The 11,214-nt window shown below is 40.7% G+C and overlaps 1 protein-coding gene across 4 annotated transcripts in view; it reads right to left on the reverse strand.

The window, feature by feature from the left end:
* The window catches only part of IFT122 (intraflagellar transport 122), a 59,138-nt gene that overhangs the window by 14,662 nt on the left and 33,262 nt on the right, over positions 1 to 11,214 (reverse strand). For all 4 annotated transcript variants that reach the window (XM_028719289.2, XM_028719290.2, XM_028719288.2 and 1 more), the window contains 4 exons: positions 7,291 to 7,452; positions 2,087 to 2,253; positions 1,069 to 1,240; positions 124 to 226 (listed from right to left, as the gene is read on the reverse strand). In XM_028719289.2, coding sequence (XP_028575122.1) covers positions 124 to 226; positions 1,069 to 1,240; positions 2,087 to 2,253; positions 7,291 to 7,452 — 604 coding nt within the window. The remainder of the gene's footprint in view (positions 1 to 123; positions 227 to 1,068; positions 1,241 to 2,086; positions 2,254 to 7,290; positions 7,453 to 11,214) is intronic.

Genomic DNA, 11,214 nt, shown 5'->3' on the forward strand with positions numbered 1-11,214 from the left:
GAATCACTTTCAAAGAGACAGTGCTTGAACTTTTGTTCCTGGGAACTTCCCCAGGGCATGTTGAGTGCTATCAACATTTTAGTAAAAAACACACACACAGGCGTACTTGCCATGCTGTCCTACCTTTTTGGGCTTCTTCAAATCTATCATTTTCTGCCAGCCACTGAGCGTAAGGAACATAGACCTCATCCTTAAATCCAGGGTGCTTTTCACACAAAGCAAATGCCTACGTACCAGATAAAAATCATTCTTAACATGCTTGCTGAAAAACATAGCTGAACATAAATGATTTTCCAATTCACAAATACATCTGAGGAACTGTTCCTGATGGCAAATAAACAATGAAATCAAAGTGAAGTAGTTTGCCACATGTGGGTCTTGGGTTTCAGACCTGGTTTGCATTACAGTCAAGAACTGGTGCCTTGTGACAGAAATTTATCAACAGCACGCCATTTCAGTAAGTAATGCTTTCCCCAGACAATTGAAAATGAATTCTGTAATCCAACCTTCCCCATCCTGGTGCCCTCCAGACAGTTTGGGCTACGACTTCCACCATCTCTATCTGCCACTGAACAGAGAGGCCGATTCCTGAGTAAAAATGGGCTGCATAGATCCACTCAGATTTTGGTAAACTGCATTAGTTCAGTCATACCAGAAAATCCTAAAGGTGGCTTTGCAGTTCCGCACAACAGGGAAAGATGGCAAAAGGGTAGCAAGCTGTGCTAAGTTGAATGTCATCTCCCACGAACCATTCTCTCTTCCCCTCCATTGACCTCTTTTTCTTGTGACAAAATGAGCCCCATGTGGCACAAAGATGTCACAGATCAGCATCTGAGGTAAATAGCTCACTGTAATTGAGGAATTCCTCAGGTGAAAGGCTTCTCATGCAATTGGTTTATTTCTCCTCAAGTAGCAAGGTTACTCTGAAATGCATGATAGAACATTGACATGCACGCAACTTAAGTTATTAAAAAAGGAGAAATTTTGTTTATGCAATTGAAAAGATTTAAGGCCTAGGATATATCCAGGATGCAGATACCCAGAGGATGATAAATGAGTTGTACTTACCTCATCCCACTGCTGAGTTTCCACATGGAGCTGTATCAAGGCCTTCAAGTCCCCAATCTTTGTATAGATTTCCGCTGCGTAGCCATGGTTAAATAGCTTTTTGAAATAGTAGGCACACTTTGTCAAAGGCTCGCGCTCAGCTTTATCCAGCTTCCGAGCAATATCAATCAATCTAGATGCAGAAGAAGACCCATCAGTGGCTATAAAACTCTTAGTTCTTGCTACCTCTTAAAAACATATGCATGCAACTTGTTTTACAGAGTTCTAAGTATGAAGGCAAAGCACTTTTGTTTACATGTATAGTCCAGCAAGTTCCTTGCCAAACTATAAACCTGCCTGTTCACCAGAAAGGACTCCTGGACTGTAAGCAAAAGCTTTCAGATACAAAACTGCAACTTCTAGTGTGCATGGCACAGCCTTGCTACAGAGAATCCAGTCTGCAGCTTTGATGCAGACTCTGGAATCCTATTAAAATCCTAAGAAATTCATATTTCATGCATGCTTTATCTTCAGCAGTGTTTTCTTAAGGCTCTGAAACCAACATTCAACAAATCAGAGTAATTATAGATAACCTTGAAGAATGTCCTTATAATTGTTCTTGTAATTTTAATTTTTCATACCATGGTTTTGAATTCTTTTATCTGTTGCTACTCATTTGATATGCTCAGAGCCACTTGGAATGCAATTTTGTGTAAAAGCAGCCATACACAAAAGTACAAACGAATAGATGAATGCTTTGAAAACAGGGTTGCTGAACATGCAAATCACACAGGCACCATAATCTTCAACTATCTTCAGTTACAGATTTGTACAGCAACTAGCACAACTGAGCCCCTAAGTAATTCAGGGGCGCTCTACGTCTCTCACTAGTTACAGACCCCATTCCCACTATGCCAATATAGGATTTCCCTCCTTCAACATGTGCAACCCATAGAGTGAGCACAATCAGAAAAAAATGGCAATATTTCTGCTGAACAATGGCAGCATATAGCTCTGAAAAAAACAAATCAAGACATACACATCAACCCAGCCCTGATCTCCGCTGATTTCTATGGCCTTCATGTGCTCGCCGGCAGTAATGTACATCTCCACAGCTGATTTGGGTTCATTGATGTTCTTGGCCCAGTCTGCTTGTTTTGTAATTAGCATCTTTGTATCTTTGGGATCTCCGGAGCCAAGGAATTCCTGAGAAAAGTGCAGGAGATGACAATCATGATGCTTCCTGTAGCATTCACTGTGCCAACTGCCCATTCCAAATACCCATTTCCCCACCAACTCACTTTTCAATATACTCTGGTAACTTAATTGCAGTTTACATCACATGAGGAGTAAAAGAAGAAGAAATTACTAAATCAACTGATTAGATTTAAGCATGACTGGTATTACAAAATACACAAGAACTCTCATAGTTTGAACACAGAGAAAACAGAATGTCTGCAGGAAATTCTCTGGAGGAAAAACCAATGAAATATCAGTTTTTGCCCGCTTTCCATGACTTGCCAAGAACAATGTCTGTAAATAAAGTTAAGAGACAGGTGACAGTTTTCTCTAAACAGGTCAGTCTTACAATTTAAGAGGTCCTAAAGCCAATGGATTCAATTATGAAATCTGGTCGAAAACCATAATGGCAAATTTGGCTTACTCAACAGCTCTTAAGGAAAGGATTAGCAAACGTGTGAGACTAGAACGTGAAAGTTGACCCAAACACTTCATTAATTGCAACATTACTTTTTACTAGTGTTCTCCTACAAGTGGCTCAAGAGACAGAGTGCTGGATTCTGATGAGGAAGGTCTCTCATCAAAGAGCCAGGAAACATGGTTTGCACACCTCATGCCTCTGATTCAGTTTTTGGCACCTCTGTGAAGGGGCAACCGCCTGTGATTCTGCAAGTCACCATGAGCTTGTACTCTCTCTCCCAGGTTCTAAATTTACAAAGGCCTAAGTTGCTAGACTGTTTTGAAAACATGTATTACAAAGACCATAAAGCACCTCTGGTTTTTAGAGAGATGTAACACATTTGACACAAACCCCAGATGTTACTAAAATACTTATGGCAAAGTAACAGAAAAGGGCCTATGGCTGGGTACCTGTTGTGCTAGTTTAATGTTTACTGTATGAGAAGGGCTGTGAATCTGACACATATGTAGCATACAACCCTATCAGTTGATACCGGATGGCTACAACCTATTGGATTTGGGGGTGGAGGGAACAGAGAAACACAGAAAAGAAACTGATCAGTTGTTGTTGTTGTTGTTGTTTAGTCGTTTAGTCGTGTCCGACTCTTCGTGACCCCATGGACCAGAGCACGCCAGGTACCTCTGTCCTCCACTACATCCCGCAGTTTGGTCAAACGCATGCTGGTAACCTCGAAAACACTATCCAACCATCTCGTCCTCTGTCGCCCCCTTCTCCTTGTGCCCTCCATCTTTCCCAGCATCAGTGTCTTCTCCAGGGAGTCTTCTCTTCTCATGAGGTGGCCAAAGTACTGGAGCCTCAGCTTCACAATCTGTCCTTCCAGTGAGCAGTCAGGGCTGATTTCCTTAAGAATGGATGCGTTTGATCTTCTTGCAGTCCATGGGACTCTCAAGAGTCTTCTCCAGCACCATAATTCAAAGGCATCAATTCTTCGGCGATCAGCCTTCTTTATGGTCCAGCTCTCACTTCCATACATCACTACTGGGAAAACCATGGCTTTAACTATACGGACCTTTGTTGGCAAGGTGACGTCTCTACTTCTCAAGATGCTGTCTAGGCCTGTCATTGCCCTTCTCCCAAGAAGCAGGCGTCTTTTAATTTCGTGGCTGCTGTCACCATCTGCAGTGATCATGGAGCCCAAGAAAGTAAAATCTCTCACTGCCTCCATTTCTTCCCCTTCTATTTGCCAGGAGGTGATGGGACCAGTGGCCATGATCTTCGTTTTTTTGATGTTGAGCTTCAGACCATATTTTGCGCTCTCCTCTTTCACCCTCATTAAAAGGTTCTTTAATTCCTCCTCACTTTCTGCCATCAAGGTTGTGTCATCTGCATATCTGAGGTTGTTGATATTTCTTCCGGCAATCTTAATTCCAGTTTGGGATTCATCCAGCCCAGCCTTTCGCATGATGTATTCTGCATATAAATTAAATAAGCAGGGAGACAAAATACAGCCTTGTCGTACTCCTTTCCCAATTTTGAACCAATCAGTTGTTCCATATCCAGTTCTAACTGTAGCTTCTTGTCCCACATAGAGATTTCTCAGGAGATAGATGAGGTGATCAGGCACTCCCATTTCTTTAAGAACTTGCCACAGTTTGCTGTGGTCTACACAGTCAAAGGCTTTTGCATAGTCAATGAAGCAGAAGTAGATGTCTTTCTGGAACTCTCTAGCTTTCTCCATAATCCAGCGCATGTTTGCAATTTGGTCTCTGGTTCCTCTGCCTCCTCTAAATCCAGCTTGTACTTCTGGGAGTTCTCGATCCACATACTGCTTGAGCCTTCCTTGTAGAATTTTAAGCATAACCTTGCTAGCGTGTGAAATGAGTGCAATTGTGCGGTAGTTGGAGCATTCTTTGGCACTGCCCTTCTTTGGGACTGGGATGTAGACTGATCTTCTCCAATCTTCTGGCCACTGCTGAGTTTTCCAAATTTGCTGGCATATTGAGTGTAGCCCCTTAACAGCATCATCTTTTAAAATTTTAAATAGTTCAGCTGGAATACCATCACTTCCACTGGCCTTGTTATTTGCAGTGCTGATTAATAATAATAACTGATCAGTTAGGAGGCCACAAAAAGTGACAGAAATCCTGTTGCTCGAAGCAGAGTAAGCACATACTTAGAATGGGACACAACTGTAACCAAACCTGAAGGAATCACATCATGTTGGGTGAAATAGTGTCATAAGTCATCCTGGCACATCCCTGCAGCAGACTGGTGTTAATGTAATGCAAGGAAATATATCCAGTTGCTAGATTGTACCACACTACAGGACTCTAAGGTAGAGCAGAACTCGGCAGAGATCAGACACTAAGTGGAATGAAGTAACCACTCTGAATTAGTGTGACGGATATATAGCATCATTGCAGCAAATGTGAGCCCAGAACAGCATTTACGGAACATTAAATTCAATTCTGCTTAAGAACATCCTGCTGTTCTGTGGGGTCCAGTTAAAAATAAGAGCATTTTGTTTTATTTGACTGTGAAGAAGCTGAACCAAGAAATGAGAGAGACAGTGTTTGTTTTGTGTAATTGCATTTTGTAGCTTAGATCACTGAAATAAATTAGAAGCAGAAAGTTCAGTTTCCTGAACTGCAATAAATTACTTGTGAGTTGACAGTAATGTGTGATTTGGTATACTGATAAGAAATCTAAGGTCCCATATGCACATGATCTCCAGAGCTGTCCCCACAGTATAGGATCCCCCCTCCCAACTACGAACTGTCCAGGGTCGTTTGAAACTACCAAGGCTCAAGAGACAGGCTCTGCAAATGTCTAGTAGCCTGAGGGTAGCAGGCAAAAAATAAGAATCCGCATACTATTTTAAAAAGCAGTACTGGCAAACCAAAGTTCAACCACTGAATAAAATTGACTCTGTTTAGTTGCTCTTTTGTCCATGAAGTTAACTTCATTACATGCAAATATGTGTAATGAAGCTCTGGCAGCTGTGTAATTTTTTTTTTTTTAAAGGAACAGCAGATTTCAAGAGGAGGGATTTGGAGGGAGGGAGAGACTGAGAGGATGGGGAAAGAGTTAAGTAATCCCTTATTGCTTCTTCATTCAGAGCTGCTATTTCTTTAACATTAAATAAACAGACTGAAAACCCAACTTTCAGGGCTTAATGTGTGTAATATGTCATTAGCCTCTATATGAAGCTCTGCTACCCTGAAAAGATTTCATTTTACTCTAAGCTGGTTCAGCATTGTGAAAATTCATATTAGCATGATGACAAATTTCTACTCTATGAATTAGATTTCTGCTTCAGAGGAGTTTAAACACAAACCGATATTAAGACCTTGCAATTTTTAGTCTAACTTGCTAGAGAAAAGCAGTGTTGCTCAAACATTGACAATACCATCTGCATTTCAGATGACCTTTCCCCCCCACAGAAAAGAAATTTAGAAATATGTGCGCCAAGGCAAAGCTTATGTCCAGTAATGGATGGAGCAAGTCTGTAACGAGTGATTAATGAGACTATAAAGCGTACTGATTTTCAAGGTTTTTGATAAGAAAAATACCACAGAAGACGTTAAAAGTCTGCAACATAAAACTTATGAAAGTGCATGTAAAACTGTCACATTCTTCATATTGTGTACAACTTATTTCTACATGGGAATTTGATTTGCAGACATATACAAAAACAACTTCAGGGTTCATTTACAGGATCAAAGGAATCAAAGATTATTTCAGAGGCTGTTAACTGGTATTGTGAAACTTGCTGAGATATAATGGGAATCCCAGTTTTTAAACAACGCTCTTGCACAGTAATGCAGCACAATACCACCATGTAGGTTCCTAAGACTGTACAAAGAACCCTGTTGGGTCAAGTCAAAGGTCCACCTAGACCAGCTTCCTGTTCTCACAGGGGCCAACTAGATGCCTACGGGAAGCCTGAAAGAAGAGTTTGGATTTGATATCCCGCTTTATCACTACCCTAAGGAGTCTCAAAGTGGCTAATAATCTCCTTTCCCTTCCTCCCCCACAACAAACACTCTGTGAGGTGAGTGAGACTGAGAGACTTCAGAGAAGTGTGACTAGCCGAAGGTCACCCAGCAGCAGCATGTGGAGGAGCGGGGAAGCGAACCCGGTTCACCAGATTACGAGTCCATCACTCTTAACCACTACACCACACACTGGAAGCAGAACCTGAGTTCAATAGCACTCTCCCCACTTGAGATTCCCAGCAACTAGTATCCAGAGGGACACTGCCTGCAACACTGGAGGAGGCAGTACACAGCCATCAGGGCTAGCAGCCATTGACAGCTTTATCCTCCAAGAACGTCTCTAATCCGTTTTTGAAACTGCCCAAATTGGTGGTCATCAATACATCCTGTGGGAGTGAATTCCATAGTTTAACTGCGTGCTGTGTGGGAAAGTTCCTGAGAGGTTAGTTACTTAGGTCAATGATATTTACCAGGAGTTTCCAGAAAAGAAGAACCAAAGAAAATGCACACGCCAAAAGGAAACTGCTTGATTCTTGAACGCCAGAGGCAGTTTAAATAAACACCCCATAAATCACATCCATGTACCTTTGCATAGTCAAACATGCGCAAGTCAGTGTACATATCAAGAGCCAGGTTTTCATGTCCACTTCTTTTGTACAGCTTGGCTGCTTCGTGGAACTTTCCTTGGTATGCATAAACATCGGCTAGAAACAAGTCATTGTTGCTCTCTCCACGCTTCTTCCTCTCCTTAAAAAAATAAGAATAAAGGACAGGAAATGTTATAGCAAACATAATCAGGCAGGAAACAAGATTGGCTAGAGCCACTGAAAATATTAAGCCGTGATTCACAAAGCTTTTAAACTGGATTACTGACGCATAAACTGACTTAGCCCTGCTAACATCAATAGCACCATTAGTAAGCTTTCTATGTTGTCTCTCTACTGCCCTGCCCATTCAATAGTCCAGTAAAAAACAGAACACATCCCATTGTAAGATATAATTTAACTGAACATAAAAGTCAAGGCAGGCTCACACCTTAATGCAATACCTAAGAAGAACATAAAATGAGCCTGTTAGATCAGGCTGATGGTCACATAGTCTAGCATCCTGTTCCAACAGTAGCCTGTGAGAAGCTTGTCACCGGGATGTGAGTGCAACAGCCCACCTGAAATTCCCAGCAACTGGTATTCAAAGGCATAAGGTTTATGACACAGCAGTAAAACACAACCATTGAGGCTACTAGCTGCTTATAGCATTGTCTTCTGTGAATAGGTCTAATCTTCTTTTAAAGCCATTCAAGTTGGTGCCCATCACTGCCTCCTGGAAGAGGGCTAACCATCATTTAACTATGGTCCGGGTGAAGAAGCATTTTATCTGTCTTGAAATTTCCAAGATGTTCTTAATGTTATATTCCTATTATAATCCTATTTACCCCAAATTTCATTTCTAAAAATACTTTTAGTTCTCATAAAATTTGAAAATGAAATGTCTCCAAATAAATGAAACCCAAATTCATCACATTTCTCATTCCTTATTATTTCTAATACAGGTTATTCCATGAGACAAACAGCTGCTAAGATGTGGATTTCAGGAACAATAATAATAAATAATAATAATAATAATAATAATAATAATAATAATAATAATAATTTATTTGTACCCCACCCATCAAACATTAAAAACTTCCCTAAACAGGGCTGCCTTCAGATGTTTTCTAAAAGTCAAGTAGTTGTTTATTTCCTTGACATCTGATGGGAGAGCGTTCCACAGGGCGGGCACCACTACTGAGAAGGTCCTCTGCCTGGTTCCCTGTAACCTCACTTCTCACAGGAAGGGAACCACCAGGATACTAAGTGACATCCAGCCAAGTCGTACTTGGAGGAGACCCATTGCAACCAATGGGCTCAAATTACTTAGGCAGTTTTCAGTGGATGTACACTGCGGATGACCAACCTTGAGTATCACCCACAGACTGGTGGAAAGGCTAAAGACAAAAAGGCTAATGACAGCTCTTTTGCAAAAGAAACTTTTGTGCATCTCAGAATAAACCTTTTGAAACACGTTCAAAGAACCGCAGTTTAGCACTATCATGTGTTTCGCCTCAAGATAGAACGGTAATAAATTTATCACATACAAGCAGTAGGCACGTGCAGGTTTCCCAATGACAACCAAGATCTGAGAGGTGACATCAATTCTACATTGGCATGATATGTAGACAAACCCTACGCAACACATGTCAAAACTTGTTCCTACCAATGCTTACTGCAATGTTGCTCTTGTCTATAGTCCAAGGCAAATGCAACTTCAAAAGGGTTAGAATTCCATGGATACATTGCAATATATCAACACTTTCAGCATTAAAGATGGAAGAGTGTATTTGTGATATTTAGTGCCTACCAACCAGACAAAAAAGGCTTATAAGGAAATGGCTGGAACCATCTAAAGCTCTTTCAGATAACAGTTCTGTCACATGAAGGACTGGGTTGAAACTTACTCAAATGAAATGGTGCCAGTCATTGAGGCAAAGAATCAAACACAATGATCCATGATCAAAAATTCTTGAGGAACTCACCCGCAAAGAGCACAGTACAAAAGGCAGCTAGATACTGAGCAAATCAGTACTGGAATGATCAGTACAGCAAAATACAAGTTGCTTTTATGCTTTTTATTATGGCTACTGGAGGACTCTCAGCCCCATTCTCCCAAAGGCAGCAGAGAGCGAGTGGATCACCAAGAAATAAAAGCATATGTCGTATCAGATGAAATGTTTCCCTGAGCTATAAATGCCTGAGACTGCGCTGGGATAACCCTCAAGGAGTTAATAAATTGTTACCCGGCACCAATTGATAACTTGTAATTTAATGAAAGACTAAATACGGTGGGAAAGTGATCACGCCTTAGTTTGGCATGCTTAAGAGGTGTCCCTGGAACAATGCCAAAGGTGCTGATCTACCAAACGTCTCATTGCCCTCCTGCGTCTCAATGAGAAATTATCCACTTGCAGTTGTTAAGAAAGCTCAGCAGCTTCCACCTCCACTGTTCACATTGTAATCTTTGCATTTCTGAGTTAAGATCCGTTCATCATTATGGGTATCTTTTCCCAGGACAACCAATGAAGCCCCTTGGTGCTTCTCAAAAGCAAGGGCTGTACTGGCTTATGCATGAGAGAGATGGCACAAAGAAACCAAGAAGTTGATTGAGATTGCCCAAAGCTCTGATACAAACACGTTTGTAAATATGACCTAAAATAACCGTAATACTAAGTGGGCCACTGTGGCAACTACATGAAGTAGACTTTGTTTTTAGCCTTTTCTGTTTTATCTGTGTTTTTGTATTTTTATCTGTAAACTGCCTTGAGTCCCAATCTGGGGAAAAGGCAGGATATAAATAAAAATGATGATGATGATGATACAGGCATACAAAACTGCTACGTAAAACAGTTTCCATGGCAGGATAAATGTGAGTTTAAGAAGCAGGGCATTTGGTCAATGAAGTTTACAGGTGTGACAATTGCAGCTGAACCTACTGATCCATGAATGGACTCTTCAGTCTGCAGTGGAAATTGTAGGGCAAATTAGTCCAAAAGGATCCTGCCAGTTGACTGCCTTACAAAGACAGATACATACATATAAAAATGCTTGGATTTCATGTGATACATTAGGATCCTGTTGTTCTGCAGAAGCCCCTTTGAAAATAATGCAAATTATGCCAGGGTTTTTGGACTGTGCATTTGAATTCATTGAAAAATCTGTTTTACCTTTTAAAAATATGTGATAAGAATTGTTAAGAGCAGTGCTGTTTTTCTAGAAAAAGAGGTGCCAGAACTCACCATGAACGCCTCCCTTGCTCTCTTATAACGGCAATGGCGTCTACCTGAGAGGTGTCAGAACTGAGTTCCGGCTGAAAAAAAGCCCTGGTTAGGAGCCCAGGTGATGTTTCTGAAGTGTCCTAGTTTGTACCTACAATTGTCCTAAGCCTTTCTATTAAATTTATCTATCCACTCCCTTTCTACCCTGCTCACTTACTGCCCCATGAGTCCTGTCCTTCCTCCTTCTCCAGTACCTGCCAGGAAAGAAATACAAACTGAACACATTTGAAAAATGTGTATTATTTACATTTGTTCTACTTGCTGACATGTGTGATTCTTGGCAAAGCACTTACAACTTTGACAAGGTTATGGAAGGCACGCAAAACGAATACAGAGACACAAGAATGAAAGGGAATTTCAAGTGTCTGGTAGCCTTAGATTTTATAGTATAATGCAGATTTAATAACCAAGGTTGTAAACATCAGAAAGTGGTGGTGTTGCTTTTATTTCTATTTTAAAAATTAATGGTCACCATCTGCACTATCAGTTTGTTGTTATGGTGATCAACAGCATGGAAATGCCTATATTTTTAATTAAGTACTTTGCATTTTAAATTTAATAGTTTGTAGTTAAGAAACATGGCACTGAACGTAACTTTTTAAAAAGTTGTCTCTGACAGACAGCTAAGAATAAATTTTAAT

Source organism: Podarcis muralis, chromosome 2 (assembly GCF_964188315.1).
Source record: "Podarcis muralis chromosome 2, rPodMur119.hap1.1, whole genome shotgun sequence".
In the NCBI taxonomy this organism is placed as follows: Eukaryota; Metazoa; Chordata; class Lepidosauria; order Squamata; family Lacertidae; genus Podarcis; species Podarcis muralis.